The following is a 25,174-nucleotide window of genomic DNA, read 5'->3' as shown; positions in this document are numbered from 1 at the left end:
TCCTAGGTTTGGACTTTGAGGAAGCCATGCTGCTTGTCCTGTTCTCAAATTGAGTTCATTAATTCTTCAACCTTCATCAGCATAATTATACAAGATTTTATTAAAAGTTAAAAATAAACAACTAATAATAATAAAAATTTATTAAAAAATATTTATTATATTTTATTATAATCGTATACTTTTCCATAAAAAAAAATTAGATTCTTAAAGGATTTAGATTAACGATACTCAGTTATATATTAGTAGTAAAAGCAGGAGAATCAAAACAAAATGGGTTCCTCACAGAAGGTGGGTTGGTCAGTTGACATATTTTGGTTATATTTTCTAACCTTTAAAATTGAATACCATATTTGGACAAAAAGATTCATAATTTTTATGGATTTAAAAGGGAGGATTGGAGGAAAGAAAGGAAATAATGTGTGGTAGTGGCAATAGTTTAATTAGATGGGAATCAAAATCTTGCTGAATGGTGGTGTGGCAAGTGGTAATTTAATCTAATTGGACGAAACGCCCAAGCAACGAATTTCCTAAGCCATCACATCAGAGGCAAACTTACACAACAATCAAATTCCTAATCACGAAAATTACTGCCTTTATCATAACGCTTTTTTTCCCTTAAATTCAATGCTCTCACTCCACCACCAACTTCACAAACCAACCACCTTTGCCTTCCACGCCTCAAACTGCATCATACTTCAAATTCTCCAGTTTAGAAATTAACCTATAAATCTACCTTCAAGTACCAACTTGTAATCACAAAAAGATTGGAATTTTAATGGGAGGCCAACAAAAGAAGGTTACTCAAAGATCAAGAAATGAGATTATGGGTTTCACAGTTTCTCATAAGCCTGCAGGGTTTGACCTCATGCAGAACTGTGATCTTCCTCCACCTTCCAAGGTTTTCATGGGTTCAGATAAGAGTGTCATATTCTCCATGAATAGGGTCTATGACATTGCAGGTAAAGATGAAGAGCTAGACAGCAAACACTCTGGTGCTTACAGAATTGAAAATGGTGATGATGAAAGGGATAAAATGGAACTTCTTAAGGCGCTGCAAGCATCTCAGACACGTGCCAGAGAGGCAGAAAAGAAGGCTGCAACTCTGAGAAAAGAAAGTGATGATCTTTCTATGGTTTTGTTGGAGGAGGCGATGCACTTGTTTGGGTATCGCCAACAGGTGAGATTGCTTGAGCTTCAAGTTTTGCACTTGCAACAATCCCTGTGGCTGCAGCAACAAAGCGGTGCTGGAGGATCATCCAATGGAGATGGCCATGAAGAAGAATCGTCAAGTGTCACCTGGGTTCTGGCTTTGGTTCTTTCCTTAGGAATTGGAGTCACCACTGCCCTTGCTTGCAGATACTATCTGTAAATAGCCCTATGCTGCCTTTGGAACCGTGTTGATACATGGAAGATGATCTTCATAAACAGTTTTTTGCTTTATTTATACAAAAATATAACTTCGTAACCAACTGATTATATTATTTTGTGCTAATCTGAGTATTAATCAATTCTTCTCTCTTTCCTCTCATTTAATAGATTAATATGATAGTTATTGTTTGCAAAGGTAAAAAGCCACTTTCCCAGCCGTATTGAACGTGTCTTGGAAGACAAATGATGTTAGATATGCATAGCAGAAGAGCACAACTCACACCCAATATACATGATGCAACTTATATGCTATAACCTCCTTGCATTGGAAGGAAGATGCAATAACTTATCTATTTACATTTAAGCTGTACATTTTCCTACTTCTATGTATAGGGTATATACCACTACGCTAAATTTACATATCTAAACAAAAAAGTACGCAAATGACACTTTATATGATGGCCATGTGTATATTTCTCAAATGGTTATAACATTCATCACTACTACTAAAGAACTCCAAGCAAACCCAGCAGACATGCTTTCCACACTTGCACTCAACGTGGTTGCACCCATCAACCTTCTCAATTACATATCCACAGGCCGAGCAGCTCTTAACTTGTTCTTTCCCTTTGCACCACTCCTTCAGAGATGAGTCCGGATCTTGCTTAAATTCTCGATATCTCTCACAAGAAATGTATGGATGACACTCTAAGTGGCACCTGGTACATGTCTCTGAAAAACATGCCCCACAAACAAATGGTTCGCCAGCTGTCCCAGGATCTGCAACCCGATAAATTGAGGGGCAGTCAGGAGAAGGACAAAACCTGTAAGTTCCCCCACTGGATGCCACAAAAGCTCCCAAAGAAGCCCTGAAAAGTTCCTCCACCTTATCACTTGATAAGAGAGATCTCAAATCTGTAAGTAGAATATGTTCTCCACAGCCCCCGTGAGTGCAACATATTGGGAAACTACCTTGGTTTTTTATAGCAGATTCACATTGTTCCACTAGACACAACCGGCAGAACACATGACCACAGCCTTCAAGCCGGTATCCATCATCAACCTCACACAAGCAAATAGGACAATTAGGTCCTGTGTCAAAATTCTCAACCAAATGATGGCTTGAACTTGCAATCTCAAAAATTATTTCCTCTACTCTTGGTTTCAACTCCTTGTTACCGTGAAGAAAGATTATCTGGCGGCGTGTGCTGAGCGTAAGATTTGTCCCTGGTACCTTCTCTTTTAGTCCATGGAGATCTGGCCCAAAATTCGTAATCACTTGCTTCATTAAGTCAGGACGTAGATCCTTCCCTTTCAGATGGATTTCTGACTGCTTTCCTTCATGGAGAGAGAGTAGGGATTGAATCACCTTCTGCTGAGCCAAAGCAATCTTGTCCGGAGAACCAAACACCCGTAAATTCAGGTTTTGCCTGTCAAAAAGAATATAAGTTCCAGTCTCTTGCTGCAATGACCTTTTAAGATTAAAGCCATCCCTGGACAACATGAGCTGTAGAACTGCAGGGGTGAGGCTGTCATGTTCAATTGTTTTTCCCCTCGATAGTTCTTCAAGAGGTCTTCTAAATTCTGCCACTGTCTTCGTGGCATTGGCTGTAATCTTCACTCGGTGGGAACCATTAAGTGTCCTCTCTAGGCTCCACTCAAGACCTTAATCAAGAATAAAAATTATTGTCAGCTGTCAAACTTTAATAAGAAAAAATTTTAAATCAAGCAACCTCAATATAAACAAGCTTCCAGTAAACCATGGATCGCCCATTTATGAATATTAATCAACTTTAGAAATTAAATGAAACTCAGCAACAGTATCTATGAAATATTATGATGCAGCCAAGTAGATTTGAAAGTAATTATCATTAAAAAGTGCATCAAAAGATGAATAACAACTTCCAAGCCTCCACAAAAGAAAAGGAAAAAAATGGTACCTTTACAATTGTTGAAGCCTGCAAGTACTTTATCCAGTTGTTCTTTAATCACACAATACACTGGAACAGGAAATGTCAAGGAACTATGAAACAATTGCTGGCATTTTATCTTTTGCCATGAAAGACATCCAGGCAAAACCTTCCCTTCAATTTGCTCCAAAGCTTTTGCTGCCTCCAAATGTAATCTTCCGTCAAAAGTGATTAAAGCTCTTATGAAAGCATCCTTTGGCTCAGGTGGAAACACCTGAACTCGGCATGAACCAATTTGAGGATTTCTTTTGGACATAAAGGGGTAAATTTCCTTTAGGAGCACCTCTTCACAAGCACTACATGGCGGATTTCCAACAGCATCTCCTCTCACCAAGAAAAAATCCAGAATCCTTCTACTTGTAGCAGTTCTCAGTGCATCCAGTATTTCAGCTTCTGAGAGCTCTTTGTCCAGCCCACTTACCACAATACTGTCCATAGACTTTTTGCCAATTTCACATCGAACATACCTTCCTCCGACAGCAAGGTTATAGAAATCTCTCAGAATAAAATTGACATCCTTTATATCACATTTAACTATGGCAAATCCCTTGCTAGGCCTCCGAGGCCAACAAATTTTTGCTTTAACAGCAGGAAATGAAAATATTTTATCTCCTCCCAGTTGTGCAGGAATAATTTTCAAGGGGGAGCCACAAAACTCTTCACCATCTAGCTCAGCAGCTCTTCTGGCAGCTTCAGGGGACAGAAATGTTATCCTGCCCCACTTTTCTCCATCCTCATCCTTAATCATGCCTGTGAATTTGTGCACAGAGCAGATACAACCAGAGGTATTTTTGCCAAAAAACATTAAGAGCTTCTTGTCATCAATTGCACTTCTCTTCGGGTGACACACATCAACACTCAAGGAACGTTTCTCAAGTTCCAAATGCTTTATCTCAGCACCAGACCCAAACAAAGCTACAGGTGGAGAGAAACCAGAACCATGATACAAAAATTTTTCCATGCATTCAGCACTTAACATTTTTTTCTCATACTCTAAAACATCATTAACCAGCCCAAGGGCCATATTCATATCATTAGAAGTGGCATAGAGCTGGATTTCATTCTGGTCAACATTCACTTCAATGAAGATGCGCTCATCCATACAAGTTTTCCTTATACGTGAAACAAGGGCAAGTAAATTACTGTTTGCTTTCCCACAAAATCTCTTGAGAAGAATACAGCCAAAACCAGTCAGCGTCCTCATTCGCAACTGTCGCTCTGCCAGTTTGGAAACATCAAACAAAGGAGCAGGGCAGAGACTGTGTAATGATTGAAAGTCAAAAGCACTTACACAGACCAAATATTGACTAGAAGCTGAAAGAAGCTCACTGAAAACAACCCAACTCGGTTTCTGAGCAAACACAAGCAATGAACAAGATGGGTGTAGTTGGACATGTTTTCCAGTTTGTGCCACCTCATAACCAAGGTGATTTGAGCCAGAGAAAATGGCTACATTCTCAGCAAGCGAGGACAGTATAACCTTTTTCAAATTCTTATCATGATCAGAGGGAATATAAGGGTGCCAACGCCAGTATGATGGTGTAATAAGGTCAAGTTCACGCTCAAGACATGCTTCTAACTCCAAAATTGTGTCTTGGCACCTCCTCAAAGATTTGGCATTGATGCTGTTTTCCCAGCACCACTTGTTCTTCTTTTCTGGTGGCAAAGTTTCCCATTCCTTGTACACAGAGAGAAGAGTAAAGAGGTCACCGTCACAATGGCAAAACTGCACTTTAAGACAGTCAGATCTTTTTTTGTCATCTTCAGTACCAACTCTGCAAAAAATGCTACTAGCATTGGCCATCACAGCAGCAAGGACAATACCTTCTCTGCCCAAACATTGTTTGAAACAGCCAAGAATAAGTTTACCAAGCCTGGGTTCAATTCCCATTCCTACCAAGCACCTCCCCTCAGAAGTTAATTCGTGAACATTATTGGTCACTTCAATGACTCCTAATTGAATTAGATTCCTAATTGCCATCTGAATAGAGGTAGGACTTGGAGCATCCACAAAATCAAAATCCTGCACATTCTTCACACCTAAAGCAAGGATCCTCAAAACTGCTACACCAAGATGAACTCTTCGAATCTCAGGCTCTTGATTTAGTTCCATAGAATGATAATCAGCTTCCGAATACAGCCTATAGCACGTACCAGGTTCAGTCCTCCCAGCACGACCAGCACGTTGATCAGCAGAACTCCGGCTGATCCAGCAAACTTTTAGTACACTCATACCACTGCCAGGATCAAATCTACTGTCTTTAACCAACCCAGAATCTATCACATACTTAACACCAGGAATTGTAAGTGATGTCTCTGCAAGATTTGTTGAAAATATGACCTTTCTTTTTCCAGGGTAATTCTGAAAAACATGAAATTGCTCTTCAGATGAAAGTTTTCCATGCAAGGGCAAAGCAACTGCAGAAGGAACTCCAAACTTTTCACATGCCCATTCTACTTCTATCTGTGATGTCAAAAAGGCTAGAATAGTTCCCTCCTTTTCTGTTTTGTGAATCTCAGTTGCCATTCTCACCACATCAGAAACATACGAAGCAACAACAGCAGAACCAGAATGTCCTGCATGGTCAGAAGGAACATATCTGATATCTACGGGAAAGCATCTCCCCAGCACATGAAAAATTCCACAACCATAGAAGTAATCCGATAGCTGCATTGCATTGGCTGTAGCAGACATAATGATAAGCCGCATTTCAGCCCTCCTACAAAGTAAACTCTTTAACAATGCCAACAGTAGATCAGTGTTTAAGCTCCTTTCATGCGCCTCATCAATTATGATGCACGAGACCCCAGACAAATTTTTATCACTCATGTAGTGCTGCAGTAAACAGTGATCGGTCATGAATGTTATCCTGGAATCAAACTTGTGCATGGATGAAAATGTAGAACGACATTTGATTGAATAGTCTTCATAACATCCATTGCTTTCTTCCTGGACTCTTTGAGCCAATGATTTGGCAGCAATCTTGCGAGGCTGGGTGCATACAATGGATTCATCAGCGCCAATGCCTGAATCGGCAAGGAACTGTACCAACTGTGTACTCTTGCCAGAACCGGTCTCCCCAATTAACACCATTATCTGTATAAAATCACCAGAACAGACAAAAATTATCTACATAAAAAAATGAAGTATAGCTTTTCTAATGAGTGTCCAATTAAATAAGTTTTTATAGGAAATTATAATACGGGTGAAGGTATGACAACACTTATATCTATGTATGCATAATGAATATTTTATGATAACCTTGATAAAGTCTTAGCTAATTAAATAAGACTTCTACAAAAGAAAAATCCCTAAAATACGGAAATATTCCAATAAATTCTATAAAATGAAAAATATATTCCTAATAAATAAATAGTAGAAGATACGCCTAGGACACAGATGCAAGCATATTGTACATGTGTCCGTATCTGACATGAATACGACACGCATAAGCTAACCTTTCTAGCATACCAGTGCATCAGAGTTATAAACGCATCAGATTATGGGACATCCTGTAATTTCCAATAAAAATTTATATACATAAATTCATATTATGTTGCCTTGAACACACATTAGAAAAACCGTTTATAATATCCCCTGCCAATAAAACTCAAATTCTGCGCACAAACCACAATACTAAAGTTCCAGAACAACTTTTGATTTTCAATCTTCATACCTGTTGACGGTGGATTTCGCGAATAATATCCCTCCGATAAGCATAAATTGGCAATCCATCATCAAGTCTCTGACACTCCCTGGTGATCATGCAGTGAATCCGCTTCCAATCAAAACTTCCATTAAAGCTAAACACGGAAAGAACATCAACAACCTCATCCTCCTCCAGATACTTCAACACGCACTCCATTGCACACTCAAACTCCTTTATTCTCCTTTCAACCAAATTCTTCTCAGTAACAAGTCCTTTCTTCTTCATCATCATCTGCAGGTTGACACCAATTGGCAATCGCGTACCCAGCAAACTCCTAACACTCGCAATCTCTTTCGATAACCGTTCCCTTTCAGCTACCCAACGCTTCATCTCCTTGCCTTCCATCAACCCCTTCACGTGCTTCGCGAACACGCTTCGGAGGCGACCTTCCAAGTCCACCCTGTCGACAACGTTCGAGGCCACCACCGGCGAGAAATCGTGAACCTCGGTGAGGCGCGATTCCCAGAACCAAACGACGGCGTCGCGCGCGTCCTCCCACCGCCGGTAATTGAGCGCGGCGGCGACCGAGTCGCCGGGGTAGAACGAGAAGTACTCCGGCTTGGACACGCATTTGTCAATCAAGGCCTCGACGTGGTCGCGGCGGAGGGCGCGGCGACCAAGGCGGAGCTCGACGACGAAATTTCGCTCCGGTGGACGGTCGAATCGGGCGTTGGGGGGGAATCGGGACTTCCAGTGATGGTAGGAACGGTTGACGGGGAGGGGATTGGAACCGGCTTGGGGTGGTTGACGAGGGAAGTCGCGGCGGCGCATGGTGGCGTAGGGGTTGGGGTGAGGGGTTTTCTTCATGGCGAAGCAATTGCGTTGAACGATGAAAGATGAAACCCTAACCGAGCAAACTATGAAGTGTAGTGAACACACAAGGTGTGTGTGCGTTTCAGTGTTAAGGAAAGAGTTAGAGACAGAGAGAGATCAAGGCTTGGATTTTTGTGGTGCCTGTGTTGTGCTTTGCGTCGGTCGTCTTCTTGGTCTTTGGTCGTGTCACTCACTCTTCTCACTCTTCCCTCTTTTTTCTCCTTTCTTATTTTCCTTCTTTTTTACTTTTTTATTGACCCAATTTAATCTATGCTTTGTGTAAAAGTAGATTTGTTTTGGTAGTGCGCCTTTAAGCCTTTAAATTTTATTTAATTATGTTAACATTCCTTTTTTATTAAAAATAAAAATTCAAATATTTTATATTTTCGCTACATTTACGTCAATTTAATTTAGGGATTCGGTAATTGAAAATTTGTCACACGAAAACCCTTTTTAACATTTTTTATTTCAATTCCGTTTCGGAAATATTTAGTAGGCTTGCAGAAGAGGAAAAGGCATGTTTATTTCTATATTTTACTTCTTCCACGGTGTATTAGTTTCATTTGATCATTTTTTATTTAATCAAAATTATTATTTTAAAACAACAAAACGTATTTATTATTTATTTTAATAAGACTTTTATCTAATTGAAAATTTATAACTAACGAATTGAAAAATTAATTATCATTTATAATTATAATAATTCGAATGCTTTTAATAATAATATTTGAGTACTATAATTATTTATTATCATAATACACGTGTATTATATTAAATGAACGGCGTGAGTAATAAATAAAGGTTGGAAGTTGGGGTGTGGCGTGGAATAGATTACTGGTGTGTTTGTTGTACGTTCTCTCTCTCTCGTGTGTAGTGTACATTTGTCACTTTGCTCGATGAAACTTAAGGGGGTCACATTCTCGTGACTCCCCCCACTATTAATGTAAAAGATGAAAAATATTAAAGAAATTAAAAGAAGATATTATGTTAAAATTTATTAAATGTTATGATAAAAGTGTATTAATAGTATTTTTTAAAACATTATGATAACAAATTTTACAAAAAAAATCAATACTGTTTTTTTACTTTTTTATTTAGTGAATTCTTTAATTTATAAAATTTATTAAATTTCAAAATAGTGATGTTATATGGTAAATTATTTTTTTTTAAGTAATGATGGTAAATGGATTTTACGCACTGCAATACTTTTAATTTAACAAAAGCGTGGACCATACGTGATTCAATGGGTCCAAGCCCATCCACCATTGGTAGCCCCCAAAAAATTAATGCCTGACCAGGCAAACCCAACACTTGTCATGAATCCAGTAGCATCATAGGTCAAAACTGTTTTACTGGGCCAATCAGGACCAAGCCCATTGGGCCAAGCTACACCTAGCTAGAAATGCCTATCACCAACGGTGGCGAAATGAATATTGGGATCCTCAGCCCAAATAGATTTGATAGAACGTTTTGTATCCTTGTTAAGTTTGAGAAAGACAATAATATAGCAAAGATAAAAAAGAAAATAATAAAAATAAATAATTTTTTTATGTGTTTAGTATGAGGAAAATATGAAAGAAGGTGAAGAGAAAGAAACGGTAAAATTATTACTTGTTTTACTTGTGGAATAGAATGTTAAAAAATGACTCTTTATTAAATAATATTTTTATGCATCTGATAATAAAAATAAGATCTTATTTAACTGATAAATAACCGATACATATTAACAAATAAGCTTTGTAAGTCATAAACACATTAAGAAAAATAGTAATTTAAAAGAAATACAACATTTCTAAAATAAAAAATCAAAATATTAACTAAAAAAAAATTCAACCGATGAAACCAAACATGCAAAATCAAAGCTGAATAATATTTGACATGTGAGTATTGTATTTATAAACGACACTGAAAAAAGTACTTATGATTCATAAATAAGGTAACTAAAACGAATTTAAATCACAGTGAAATTTTTATAATGAAATCACGATGTGGCACAAGTTTTTTCACAATCCAGTAGTTTTTTTAAGATCACAGTCAAATAACAGTTAAATCAGCATCAGATAACATTTTTTTTTTATCACAGGCATTATTATAATACACGTTGTTTTCAATAGTAATACTGATGATAAGCCATAAGAAGATGAAAAAAATTCCAAAAACGGGAGACAAATTGTTTACTTTTGTAGAAAAGATGATGAAAAATTGAAGTGCTCAGTCAAGATTCTGTTTCCCCATAACTTTTTCAGGGAGTCTTTGGAGAGCACTCACAAATCAGAAAAAGAAAACAAAAAAGAAAGCTGCCTACCACTAAGGGTCATGCGCTGTCAGACAAAGTTTGACTCATTATCAAATCTTTTCTTCATATGTTACTTTCATATTTGTTTTTCTCCCAATTTTTTCTTCGTTGTACATTCTTGATGGATTCTATACACAGAAACTGGCAGGCCCACGAAACTAGCAAAACAAAAAGGTACATCTCTTTCCTACTTTCTAAAGCATTGAACCTAATGAAATCACTCAAACCCATGTGATCGTTTAATTCATCATTCTGAGGTTTGGTGAGATTCATGAGGTTTTTGCTAATCTAGTGTTAACTTTGGTTTCCACCAATCTTCAGATTCATGAAATTGCTAACTGAAGTAGCTTTTTCCTTTCAATTCCTATTACTGGATTAGCATATCAAGGGCTCCAAAAAAGATTTAATCGTGCATGGAGTTTCGGGTATGTTAAACTCATGTACCATTATCCAACCTTCAAGGTATAATCATAACATTTTTTTCTTAATTCCTACAATTTAATAACGATTCATTCAATTCAATTGACAATTTCTCAAATTAAATAATTCTTACATCGCTGGGAATTATCAATTCCTACCACTTGGAGGATAGAATTGACCTATCCTTGTAGAACCGGTTGTCTTGTGTGTTCCAACTGATGTGGTTCGTCTTTGGAGGCATTGGCAGTCGCTCGAGTTTTACGGGATAGTGTTGGCATCGTTGTGGGTCCTGCCTTAGGTGGCTGTCCTATGTGAAAAACAATTAAAGAAAACAATTATATTTTTGAGGTACATTTGCTATATATTATATTGAATTGAAGAATATTTTTCAATAACATAATTGTTTATCTGACTCTAGACACTGGCAATGATGTAATTGGCAGCGTTAAATGACGTAGACGATAAGTCTTTTCTCAATAAATTAAACTGGCTTTTATATCTTTAGATAAACCAATCTTTAACACTAATTTGAGATAATCTTTTTTTAATATATATTTATTTATACGCAATAATATATCACATACATAATCAAAGTTGAATGTTTCACTGTCGAAACTGATAAATTAACAATTAGCCACTCTTTGGGACTTTCTTGCTTTTGGCATTAATTTCTTCTCTACAACCGGAAAACGTTTCTTCCGCCATATTAAAAATTCGTAAATTTCTGTTCTCTTTTTTCTGGTTTTCATGACATATGCTCAAAGTTCAAATACTGTCTTGATTAATGTCGATCGAGATGACCGGATTCATCTGATGCATCTTTCGTTCTCATTATTTCATTTTGTGTTAGTCATCGATTCAATCATTAGCATATTGAAGTAAAACTCCATCTGTATCTTTATCTTCTAATTATTATAGTTTGAGATTCTTTTTCAGCTTTTGCGAGGGAATGATTAATAATCAAACATACATCAACAATTTAACTTGCTTTAGAAGTTAGATTCTTCGGATATCCATTTAGAAATTATTAGTGTAAGGAAAAACGAACAGTGTTATTCAGAAACTTTTGTGAAAGTCAGCGACACCAATGAATATGTCCCATGCCCCAGTGACCATGCAGAGTTGCAGCATTGTTGAAAGCTTCTATACATATCCACAATCCATTATCCGTTCTTGGATAGGGTTCACATTTATAATAACGAATATATATATGTTAGAAGAGGGTTCGTGACATGTGAAAGAAGTGAAGTATATTTATAATAATGTTGCTAAGATAGCAAAGCATAAAGAAAAGCTGTGTGTTATAGGGTTCTTTTATCATAAGTTGATGTAGGTCCACATAAACACATTGCGTGGCTCTTCCCTCTCGCTGCATACAACTGCATGCACATGTTCTTACACAACTCATCAGAACGTAACAGTGCCTTTTCATTGAGTTAATTTCTGTACTGCATTATGAGCCCACCTCACACGTGTTGTTGTCATTTAACAAAACTGATCCCAATTCTCATAAAGCTGGCCACTTTGTTTTTTGAATTTTTCTAACATGCACATGAAAAGGAAATATAAAAAAGTTAATAAATAATAGTAAATTTTTTATTAAAAATTATAGTATTTAATTTGATTGATTAATATATAGAAACTTGTTTGGATAAACACAAGTTATTTAAGTGTTTATTGTTTTTTACTGATAACACTTGGGAGCAAAACTCTCACTCTAAATATACAAGAATGATAAGTTAATAAGTTATGAATGATAAATTCTTTGAAATAGACGCAAATTTTTATTGTATGCTTTTAATACACACGTTAAAAATGTCTCTTTGTTATTTCTATTTGGTGTTTTTGTGGATGGCAGTGGGCTCCAGTGAGTGCTGACGAGTGATGGCCATACTTTTATGATGAAACTGTGTTTCCCTACCATTCATGCCTGGCTGGCACTGTTGGGCACGTAACTGCTTTAAGAAGAGAGATTGAATTGCGTAGGATAGGAGACATTGGAATGGAACACATTATATAGTACACCTTAGATATGACCAATGTGAAAGCTGGAATACACGGAATTTACTTGTACCTATGTCATGTGTGTCACGAGTTTAGGGAACGTTAACGTGGGTCTGACTCTGATTCACTTTGCTATGACAATTTGGTGGGTTTCCTTTTGCCATGTAAAGACAACAAATTTCTGGTTCAGGAGGATACAAAAGTGCCTGCCTAATGCCATTTCAAAAGTTTTTTCTTCCCTGTTTAAGGAGTCCAGCACGAGCAAATGAAATTAAGTGTGTTTAGAGGTTGTTTGCAACGATAATTTTGAATAAACTTTATTTTTTAGAAGTATTTTTATTTAAAAATTAGTTTGAAGTAATGTAATTTATGTTTCTAAAAACTTTTTGCTTAAAAAAGTTTACACTAATACTCAATATAAATTTTTCAACTAAATACACGTTATAATTTATCACATTAATTTAAATATAAGTTTAGAAACAGAATTAATTATATCATATAATTGTTAAACCATACTTTACTTCTTCAAACTTCAGTTTATAGGCTTTTCACACTCATCCAAACAAGCACTAAACCCATACATGAATTCAAATAATATGCCTATTCCGATTTATCAACCCAATTACTCACAGGCTTGAGCAATTTTCGTACATGTTTGAAATTGAATTGCTATATGGTGGCTGAAATTGTATGACATTCGTTAATAAAAGAAAAAAAAAGTCGTCTAAATTGTATGGGTGTCATATACAGCTTTCTCCAATAGATTGTAAGTGTGTAACGAGCTAAAATGTGAACGAGGATCTAAAACTATTTAAATAACGAAACAAACGTGTATGGGAGTAAAGTATAAGTTTGGCATCATTATGCACTATTTATGTTGATTACCATAGCTTAATGAGAAATTAGTATATTTATCTATTTTTTTAATGAAACATTGTTTAGAAAATTTGTCAAGGGCTTGAGTAAAAGTAACAAACTATGGTTCCATTTAAGCAGGAAAAAAAATGGTTCTAAAAGAAAAAGTAAGATTATTGTTGAGAAGGTCTATTAGATTGTTAATTATATAGCAGTATCACCTATAGGTGTTCCTATTAGCATGATTCAATCAACTCAAAATGTCAAACCAAAATAATTAAGCTGTTCACTTTGGTTTATATGTTTTTGTTCAACTTGAATCAAGCCGATTAGACTCAGTTATCATTGGTCTGAGTATTAATTTCATAATTTAAAATCTAATAATTCGTTTATTTGAGTGAATCAACCTAATTTCCTGTCATGATATGTATTTTTTTTTACGTAATTGCATAATAAAACATCATTTTGGTTTATATAGATAATTACTTTTTTGTAATGGAAAAAAATCAATTACATAACAAGAAAAGGATTATTTGAATTAATTAGTTCAATTTTTTCTTTAATTTTATTTCATTTTGACTTATAATATGCATAACATGATCGATACTGCTTTCCGTTAAAGATGATTATCCAAATTAATTAATTCGATTCCACTCTCAATTTCTTTTTTCAAAGAAATATCTTTTGAATGTGAAATCAAACCAAATGAATTATGTCAACGTATGGAAACCCTTATAATTACCCAAACCAAAAACTACATATTACTCCATCCTAACTTAGCCAGAGATTCATAGTTCTTATAAAATATTCATCATACATAGTTGCATAAAATAATGCTTTATTTAGATAAATTTCAAGATATTATAGGTTTAGTTTAAAATGTCTTTTAAGAAAATTTTAAAGAAAAAAACAAAGTATCCTATTTTAAAGTTAAAAAAAAAAAAGAAACTTTAAACTCAAGAAACTCTTAAAAAGAAAATATTCATTGACCACAATTTAAAAAGGTGATTGTAAATTCGAACCTGCGGCCCATTAGAGATAAAACCTCATCTTAATTCTCGGATTAATTTAAAATAAGTGAATATTACTCTAAAGATAATATAAATTTTCTGCTATCTGAGAGCGTGATATGCTGACGAAAACCAAATCCTGAGTCAGCTTAAACTGACGGAGCGGAGCCGTAGAAAGCCGAGCCGTTACGAAGTAGCACAATTAATTAAGAATTATTTAATTAATATATCGGGCTCTAACCCGAAGAAATATCACCGTCATTAAACAAACGGTCGAAAAACTGGAAGAGCAACGGGCTACAACCGGCATGCAAAAAGTTGCATTTGGATTGAATTTGGGTTCATTTGGAAGCTAACCGCAGTAGCAGTCCACCTAACCCCAGTCAAATTCTAACCCCGGTTGGGTTTATATAAAGTGAGTGCAATTCAGTACTCAACTGGGATGTGAGACTGCTTCACCACTCCAAACCCACCATTTCTCATTCTCAAACCTTTCAAGTGTTGGTAGATAAACACTCCTAAACTATGTTACTTTTTGTACCATAGTTTAACCGTGTAAAATGATGTTGTCTTGGATAAATTAGAATAAGTGTGAGGAGAGAAGAAGCTTGAAGCTTAGTAGCTTCATTGTGTTGCGTGTTAAAGTTTTTATTTTATTTATTTGTGTTTGGATAAATTAGTTTGTTTGTGTGGATTTGTTCTGCGTTTATGAATTGTTTGATGGGTAAAGAGGGAGAAGAAGTGGTGAGAAAGCAGGAACAAAGGGGTGTTAATGGGGATAAGTGGTACTTGTATAGCTGCTTACAAGACTCTAAATATTGGTGCTGTTTAATAATACATCATAATTCCTTTTCCATGGCTCCTTTTGAGTGAAAAAACCTTCTCCTCTTAGCTTTTTCTTGAGATCTTAAGACATTGACTAACAATAAAAGGGGATCAAAACACTTACTTCATCTAATAAGATCCCATCTTTTCTACTCATGAAGAGACTTGGCAGCTCAGATTCTTCGGGTCCTCTCATCACAATTTGTCCATCAACAGGTTAATATTTAACACTTGTTTATCGATGTTGCTTTTTTTTCAAGATCCAAGTGCGCTTGTGTTTTCTCATGCCTCAATAATTTTTTGTGATCAAGTTCAATTTTGGGTCATCATAACCAAGTTCAATTTTGTACTATGTTACAACTTATCAAGAACAAGTTTTTTTTCTTTTTTGGTTCCTATTTCGAGGTGTATTGTGTTTTATGTTTGTTATGACTTACGAGGAAACAACCCCTAATTGTTGTGTCGGATTTGCATTGGTTTAGATGAACACAGTCCGAGGAATAACCATATGTATGGTGGGGAGTTCCAATCGATGATAGATGGACTCGACGAAGAAGGGTGTGTTGAAGAAGTGGGGCATCACTCCGAGAAGAAGCGTAGACTTAGTGTGGATCAAGTGAAGGCTCTAGAGAAAAACTTCGAGGTAGAAAACAAGCTTGAACCTGAGAGAAAGGTGAAGCTTGCCCAAGAACTCGGGTTGCAACCTAGACAAGTAGCTGTTTGGTTCCAAAACCGTCGAGCTAGGTGGAAAACCAAGCAATTGGAGAGGGATTACGGCGTTCTCAAAGCCAATTATGAAGCTCTTAAGCTCAACTTTGACACCCTCAATCATGACAACGAAGCCTTACAACAAGAGGTAGAATAAAAAAGATAAAATTTACATGTTATTATTTGTGTGATAAATTTAGTATTATTTATTTGTTCATTAAAATTAAGTTTAGTTATTGTAGATAAAATAGTACTAAGAAAGTCTAAATAATTCAAAAGAGGTACTATTTTTTAATCAAAATTAGAATTTTACATTGTTGATATGTACCATCAAGCTTTAATGTTGATTTACAGATTTTTATTGTGGATAGTAAAAACAGTTTCACCTCAATTTTGTCCTACCTCAAACTACGTTTTGTTCAATAAATAAACCGTTTTTTGGAATTCAAAAGTGTATATTACTATTACAATAGCATGCTTGTTGAAACTTAAAAGTGAATGATTAGAAATTGTCTTGTGTTTGCAGATTAAGGAATTGAAATCAAGGCTGCAAGAGGAAAACATAGAAAGCGGTGTTTCGGTGAAGGAAGAGATAACGGTTCGTGACATAGAAGACAAAAAGATGGAAGGGATAAGTAAGAGTGACCCATCTTCTGAAACCTCCATTCCTTGTTGTGACTTGAAGGACCACTCCAATTATACCACTGATTGTGTTGGAGTGTCAAATTCACTCTTACGAGTAGACTTCAAAGATGGTTCTTCTGATAGCGACTCAAGCGCAATCTTAAACGAAGACAACAGTCCCAAAGCTGCACTTTCTTCATTTCAAAGCCACCACCTTTTGGTTTCTCCTGAGTCTTCTCCAATGAATTGTTTCCAGTTCCAGAAACCGTACCATGTGAAGATGGAGGAGCACAATTTCTTAAGCGCGGATGAAGCTTGCAATTTCTTCTCTGATGATCAAGCACCCACCCTTCACTGGTACTGTTCAGACCAATGGAACTGAATTGCGAAAACAAAAGCACCAAATGAAACCCCTTTTACAAAGCTCTAGTGTTACTCTGCAAGATTCAAGACGAAGTTGTAAAAATGGTTGCGTGGTTAATTATGTAGCACAAGGAGAAGACTCTGCAATACCTTAATCATCATGATTAAGGTTAATTATGGGGCAACGGGTAATAATTAATATGAATAATTATTCAGTCGAAATCGAACCATGCTGTAAGAAAAATTAAATTCAAGCATACAAAATCGGTGTTTGAATCCATGATTGCTCTCTCGGTCTCTCCTTCAAATTTTAGAGTTATAACTGTGATATTAACTTTAACAGGTTTGAAGGTGGTGGTGGATTTACTCCGACAAAAGGAACATACGGGGGAAAGAATTTTTAAATTTTGGAGGATTTTATTATTTAATTAAAGATAAAAGGTTTTGAAAAATAATCTAATGTTTTTTTTGTTAATTTTTAAATTTAGTGCTTTTTATATTGTTTTTTCATTTAAATAAAGAGTAAAGTTTTATAGAAGAAAATTTATTTGAATGTATTAATATATTTATTTATTTATTTTTAATGTAAACAAAATAATTTTAATTTTATGATTTGTTTATACTGATTTCTTTTATAAGAATTTCTTTAAAATTTAATTAAAATTAAACATAAATATACTTTTCCTGAATAGTCTTCGTAAATACATGATAAATGATACTAAATATAATTGTACGTTCTTAAAGAGTTAAGCATTGAATAATTTTATAATTTTAATTAAAAAAATTACTTTTAATCTAACAATACTTGTGATTGTATCTATAGATGCAAATAATAAAAAACTATTCTAAGATTAAATTTAATTGTTACAATTTCAATTTCTTTTTTATTTTCTTTATTTGACATCTTAGTGTTTTTATTATGTTAATTTATAAAATTAATATATTTTTTCAATCAACATTTATTAAGTAATGTGTGCTTAATTGAAGATTAAAATTTAATATAATATAATAAATACAAGATTTATTAAAAAAACTGAGTATTGTCTTTTTGTAAAAATTATAATATTAATTATTTTCTTAATTCCTATGAAAATCCTTTAACCTTAAAAGAAAAAAATAAGAAGGAAATTACATTTATTTTACTCTCTTCACTGTTTTTTTTAAGTCTTTGTTAACCGATTCGTATAAATTAAGGAAATTATTTAAAATTAAATTCAGTGTTACTTAACCCATTGTAGAGTTATAATTTTGTGTCATTTTACTCCCCATAAAAATTTACTGAAAAAATACAAGATAAATAAAAACTTATAAAAGAGTGAAGTATAATTTATCTATTTTTTATTTTCTTTGATTTTTTTTCTTATTTATATCAGATCATCGTTTACAATTCTTTTTCTTTTATTTCACTTTCCATCTAAAATAGCACAATTTATAAAAGTAAATATACTTTAAAAGAAAAGTCGATAATTGTATCCGAATTTGTTGTTATAAAAAACAAGGGGAAACAATGAAAAGATTTAAAATTGTAATCATTATATTTTTGTGATCTTTCTTCGTAAAAACACTTAAACTAAATCACACGTATTAAAAAATGATTAAAAGTAATTAATGGATGAATATTTGAAAATGAATGGATGGATCTGAAGGGAGCATGAATTTGGGGTGTGTTAACGTATTGATATGATATGATATGATATGATACATAAACACATTTGTCCAATGCTTTAAACAAATCCAAAAGGACAAAGGATGATTAAAAGAGAACGTCCCTTAAAAGAAGTGCCGCATGATTGGATCCCGAATAACGTGATTCTTGGGAGCCTCAGCTTTTTTGTGTTCTTTGTTTTCACAAGACTTTTAAAAATTTGAATATAAAGTTTTAAATATTATATACCACAATATAAGATTTTTGTTACTTTTGAATTTTAACAAATTAAATAGTTTTATATTTTTATAATTTTAAAAATCTTATATTTTAATATATATTACTTTAAAATATCATATAAAAATAAAAAATAATTGGTACAAAAATATTTAATCACATTTACAAAATTAAATTTGTTAACTTTTAATAGATAAATTTAAATTTAAGTATTTTAAAATAAATATTATAAATAAAATGTATACTAACTATATTAAAATCCAAGTATATTAATATTATTATTTTACTTAGGTTATTTATTATTTAAGGTATAATATTTATATTATTAAAGTCTTTATAAAATACTAATATGTCACAATTTTTTCTTCAAAAGCCTAGATCCGTTAGTAAGCACCTTGAAAAAGTAATTATTTTTTAAATTTCAAATGAAAAGCTTGAAAAGTTTGCTCAAATCTTCTTTTGAGAAAACTTTCACCTTTGTCTCTTAATATATATCCTATTTAATTTGTATTGCATAACCTTGCTATAATTTGAGTTAAATATTATATTTTATTTGTTTATAACGCTTAAAATAAAATGTCATTATTAAAATAAAAAAACTCATAAATAAATATCTATAATAATTTTATTTTAATATAAAAAAGGAAGTTTAGCAACATTTTTTTAATGGTTTCTTTATTATTTCATGAAATTTATTGAAACACAAATTCATACTAGTCTCGCTGGTTATTTATTATAAAAAATCATTAATAAAAAAAATGTGCGAAATGTTTTATAGCAAGTCCATAAGATTAGGGATGACAATAGATAAAATACCAGATGGGCACCTGCAAAATTTACCTACAATGGGTAGGGTATTTATACAGGTACGGGTATGGGTGTGGGTAAAAACCCACAAAATTTAATGGGGATGGGTGCAGGTATGGGTATCTAAGTACCCATCCCCCCCATACCCGCATATATATATATATATATATATGCTTGAACTTTATTCTACAATTATGCATTGAATTTTTGTATTATTATATTATTTATGTGAAGTTATATAAGATTAATATAAAAATATATTTAATAATAAAGTAAACCAAAAAATTTATTTTGGTTTATATTTTTAATAGAAAAATTTATTTACTATTTTATATCATTTAATTAAGCTAACACAATTTAATTATTACATAGTTAATATAAGATTGACTTTTTTTAAAATATTATTTATATATGACACACATAAAATATTTTTTACACAAATATTTTTGTTAATAATTGATGTTTAAATCATAAAGTGAATGATAAATAATAAATATATTATAAATATTTTATAAATTTTACAATCACCTACTATTTCTGTAAACTTATTATTTATTAATAATATTTAAATTTTATTTTTATATTTTAATTTAAAATAATATTTTTCTATGTAACATATGTATTACAAGCACAACTATAATCTATTGAATCTAAATAATATTATTCTTACTATTTATTCACATTCAAAGAAGTTTTTGAAAAGATATAAATATAAAAAATTATTATTAATTTTTATTTGTTAATTTTTTTAAGATAAAAAAATATAATTTTTTTAATATACACGTATATTTCTTTATTATAAAATTTTATTGTAACTATTTATCTTTTATTCAAATTCTTTTTCTTTAAATTTATATACATTATAAATATTTAATTCACTAAAATAATTTTTCAAAAATTTATATTTTTGATAAAATATTTTTGTATAGTATATGAGTTAAAAAATACTAGTATTAATATATATATATATATATTAATTATATTATATTATTTTAATTAAATCTATTATTTTTCTTACAATTTCAAATTTAAAAGTTAAAAAAAATATTTTATGTATCAACTTTCTGTTGTTAGTATTGAACTTCTCTACTCTAACTCTATTCTCATTCTCAATGTCTGTCTCGCTAAAACTTAATAAAACTATAAAATGTTATTCATTAGAGTTAGTTGTTAATGTCGTCACAAGAGGTTACTAAGTGATCCCACACGAAGGGACAACCATTGTACAAATCTATTTCGTTGTCGTTCTGACATTACCAACAATCAAATCTCACACAAGATAGGATTATTACTGACAAATAACTTGTGTGTTTAGTTTTGCTTATTGTTTCTAATAATTTTAGTTTATAAAATTATTATATTAAGATACATTTAACATTTATGATCTTTGAATATTTGTTTTTTATCTATATTTGTACATTGTTCAACAATTACATATTGAATTTTTGTATTATTATACTACTTATGTGAAGTTATATAAACATATTTTTCTTTATAAATATTTTTTCTTAAACAAGTGCGGGTAATGGGTACAAGACGGGTATGCGAGTACCCAGAAAATACAAGTACGTGGATTAATGTTTATACTCATGTGGGTATGAAGTCGGGTACGAGTATTTTTTTAAAATATGAGTATGAGAATGGGTACTGTAGTACCCTACCCATTAACATTCCTACATAAAATAAGGGATTAAAAAGAAAGAAATGTTTTAAAATATTTAGAATGATTGTGATTGAGAAGTGACAGAGAAGTATTAAAGTGTGAGCTGAGAGGGTCCAACTTGGAAGGTTGGGGGCTCAGCGTCCGTCAGATTACGTTAAATTTTGTAGTTATGATTATGATTATGATAATGATGTAATGTAATACGGAAGTAGCGATGTTTATTAGAAAAGAAAACATGGGACAATGAACAGATTCCGAGCCTATGCATTTTCAATTGCTTCTGCACTCTGCTACTTGCCAGAGTAGCTTCGGTACCTCCCACGCAAAACATCATCAAAACACACATCTATGTGGGTCCTACTCCCTCTGTGGTACACCCATGTGATGTGGACCCCACCCACCCCCTCTTGGGTGCATGCAACATGTCATATTCATTTGGGTCACCCTCACGTAGAAATTAGAGATAATATTATATATTCTTTTTTTTTCTGTTTAACTTTATTGGCTTCGTTTTTCATTAATAAGTAAAAACCATTCAAGATATAGGTGTGCATGCATGTATATACAGGCAATGCTGGAGAATGTCAATATTTTCTGTGTAGTACTTTTGAACTTGTTGAATTCATCGACTATATATGATCACACTCACACACGATGAATGTTTCATGGTTGACGATGGTATTATTGAAATAGTCAATTATGGGGTTTGAGGTTTGGAAAATGATTGCCAAACCACTTGACGGTGAGTCATAAACGAGGAGAAAAGTGCGTCGCCCAGTTTATAGCACTGTTCTATTGAGTAGGAAAATTTTAACGTAAATAATACTATCTATATTTTTATTTAAACTGTAAAGAGAGATAAACTTGCATTAATTAAAATTTTGTAGTCTTGTCCTATTCAAATAATATTAATATTTTGTGAAAGTATTGAGAAGATTAATTAAAATCTACAGTAGAAAGACCTAATATTATTATAAATAAATATTTTTATTAGAAAATTTTAAGGATTTAAAAAAAAATGCCTTGTGCAACGAGTATGACTACTGCTTCCCTATAAAATATCATTTTCTTTCTTGCCCTGGCAGTGGTTGTGATGTACACTAATGCTCGTAATATGTGTTGGTTATAGATTAATTGGTTTGCACTGGTCGTAATCTTGCTACAACAGCCATGAATATACAAGTCATGACAATGATTATTAGTTCTTAAATATAGGAAATTACCAAACTAACATATACGTATATGAACCCTGTCTTATCTTGTCGATTGTTTTATTTTGATGATATGAAAATAAATTATAAATGGCAGATCTCTCCATGACCAGAAAGAAAAATCGAAAACAAAGCACAAGCAGAGAAGAGAAGAGAAGATTGTATGAAGTTAAAAAAAACCAGCCTATGTTTTAGGCTTATTTAATGAATGCATAATTTCAAATATTGAAAATTTATCATACTCTGTTTAGAATGAAATTTAAATTTGAGAATTTGTTAATAATTAGATATTTGATATCATTGATGGAAACGGAATTAAAAATAAAAAACGAAACAAGGATGAACGAATATAAAGGAAGAATAATGCTAGCAATATATTCTTTAACATATTATTTATTATTTAACAATATTATTACAAATTAAGGAATATGAAAAAAGCGTTAATATAAGAGTGAGATTTATGTAATTTTTGATAAATTTTCATTAATAATAAATAATAGATTGTAAAATAATGTGTTGAAAAGAGGTGTTGTTATTTTTACGAATTTGGGGGGTGGAGGGGAGTGAATGAAGGGACGGCGTTCAAAGGAAGTGGCTTGGAAGGAGGCGCGACGTGAGATAACGACAATATCCAAGAATCAAAGACGGAAGCAGACGGCACGCTTCATTACAAACTACGAAAGTGACGGACACACTTCTCCGTCAGTGTTCAATTGCTCATTCGGCTCCTCTTTTGCCGCCTTGTTTGGACCAATTCAACTTCGTTTTCTCATGAGTAATGCGCCATCTCAAAAGGTAATTAATCAAAATTTTTATGTTTTTTTATTATTTTAAATATATAATAATAATTTTATTTATTTATTCATTCTTGCTCTCCTTTAATACATTAAACAAAGTATCCTTTTATGTGAATTGTATTATTTTTTTACTCGAATTATTTGTTTATTTTAAATTTTCATAAATTTTAATTAATAATTAAAAATATGATATAAAAGTGTGTCTCTAGCTATTATCGTATTATAAAACTAAGAAAAGCAAAATTCCAATCATCCTTTTTCATTGCGAGTGATTTTTATGAGTGTCTTCAGATCTGTTTAAAACTTTTTAGTTTTGAATTTAAACATACTTGATTTTGAAAAAATGTTGCATTTAATCATTATTAGGTCTTCATGTGGGTGAACAATTGCTAAATTGTCTGGATTTTAGCTGAAGTGTCCGAATTTAGTTACTCGTAACTGTTTAAATTAGTGTAAAATTTTAGTAATAAATAAAATTTATTAATTATCATCTAATCTAAGACAAGCAATAAATAAAATTTTTATTTTGAGCATATAATAATATGGAGTTTCATTTTAGCTTTTTAAAATCTATCATCTTAATTTAAAATATTTGTTTTTATCGAAAGCGAAAAAAGAAAACATGACGGCGACTCCCATTTCCTTTTGTAATTTTGAAATATATATATAATGGGGTTTGGTATGTGTCTTTTATCGAGAGTGGGGACAGAATGTTGAAAAGCATGTCCCAATTACTATTTTTATGATTATATGGTAATCAAGATTTATTAAAACATAATTAATTTATTAAACAAGTTTAAAATGTTACTGACGTCTCCATCACTAGCTCCTGCCACTGCTGCCCACTGTCAAATGTCATGTGAGCCGTGCATGCTAACTAGACTCGGCTAATTAACCGGCTTCACAACTTCTTACTTATATTTAAAATGCTCATCTCATTAACATTAAATTTTATGATTGATTTTAAATAACATTTTTTTAATAATATATTAGACCAAAAAGATATCTTTAATATAATATATTTTATACAAATTTAAGTAAACAGTATTTATAACTCAGTTTAAACCTCTTTAAAATAAATAAACACGTAAAATTAACAAATTTATTCATGATTAATTTGAAATTAATAATATATAAAATTTATTTTAATTATTTTATAAATTTTTAAATATGAAATAATTTAAAATCATTTTTTTAAAATTTTTTGAAAACCTTTATAAAAATTCACTCTTATATTTAAAATTATTAAACAATCATTACTATTAAATAAAATTTTCTCTTTTCTCTTTCTTCTTCCTAAAATTTTCATATATTGATACATTGTTTATTTATTTTTTATAAATAGGACAAGAATAATATTAAATTATTAATACATACATTTTATATAATATATTAACAATATATCATATCTATTGATAAATAATTTTGTTAACACAAAAATTAATATATATCATTAATGCATCAGATATTAATATTTTTATTAATTAATATACGCTCATAATTAATGTGTTAATAATTTATTTTAACACATTAATATTAATGTGTTAATAATTAATGCATCAAATATATTATTGAAAACAATCTTAACTGCTTAATATTTTTTATGCATTAATATATATTTTTCTTGCATAGCGTTTTATTAGTGGTGAGATAATAACAACACCTATGCATGTATGAATAAACACAATAAAGTGCGGAGGAAAATATTTAAACAAACATAAAAGATATCTTACAGGTTTTCCGTACGAAAGCAGCAATACAAGTGAATATTACCCTAAACAAACCGAATACATAACGAGCCAAGTTATGACATTTACAAAAAGTTCTTCAAACAATTTTCATATTTTT

The 25,174-nt window shown here is 32.2% G+C and overlaps 3 protein-coding genes across 3 annotated transcripts; 2 read left to right on the top strand and 1 right to left on the bottom strand.

Annotated features, from left to right (window-relative positions):
- Positions 1–223: 223 nt before the first annotated feature.
- LOC113849407 lies at positions 224–2,671 on the top strand. Its single transcript, XM_027479306.1, has one exon. The coding sequence runs from the start codon at positions 776–778 to the stop codon at positions 1,367–1,369; it is 594 nt and encodes a 197-aa protein (XP_027335107.1). The 5' UTR covers positions 224–775; the 3' UTR covers positions 1,370–2,671.
- Positions 1,593–8,054, bottom strand: LOC113849406 (ATP-dependent RNA helicase DEAH12, chloroplastic-like). The gene is made up of 3 exons (XM_027479305.1): positions 7,016–8,054; positions 3,309–6,435; positions 1,593–3,033 (listed from the first exon to the last, which is right to left on the bottom strand). Exons 1-3 carry the CDS (start codon positions 7,853–7,855, stop codon positions 1,820–1,822), a joined length of 5,181 nt encoding a protein of 1,726 aa, XP_027335106.1. The 5' UTR covers positions 7,856–8,054; the 3' UTR covers positions 1,593–1,819.
- A 6,831-nt stretch (positions 8,055–14,885) lies between these two features.
- Positions 14,886–17,244, top strand: LOC113849986 (homeobox-leucine zipper protein ATHB-6-like). The gene is made up of 3 exons (XM_027480273.1): positions 14,886–15,487; positions 15,754–16,127; positions 16,506–17,244. The coding sequence occupies exons 1-3, from the start codon at positions 15,427–15,429 to the stop codon at positions 16,983–16,985; spliced, it is 915 nt and encodes a 304-aa protein (XP_027336074.1). The 5' UTR covers positions 14,886–15,426; the 3' UTR covers positions 16,986–17,244.
- The last annotated feature ends 7,930 nt before the right edge of the window (positions 17,245–25,174 follow it).

This window comes from Abrus precatorius, unplaced genomic scaffold (assembly GCF_003935025.1).
Source record: "Abrus precatorius isolate BTA unplaced genomic scaffold, Abrus_2018 Scaffold9, whole genome shotgun sequence".
NCBI lineage: Eukaryota > Viridiplantae > Streptophyta > Magnoliopsida > Fabales > Fabaceae > Abrus > Abrus precatorius.
This window is presented reverse-complemented; position numbering and strand designations above follow the sequence as displayed.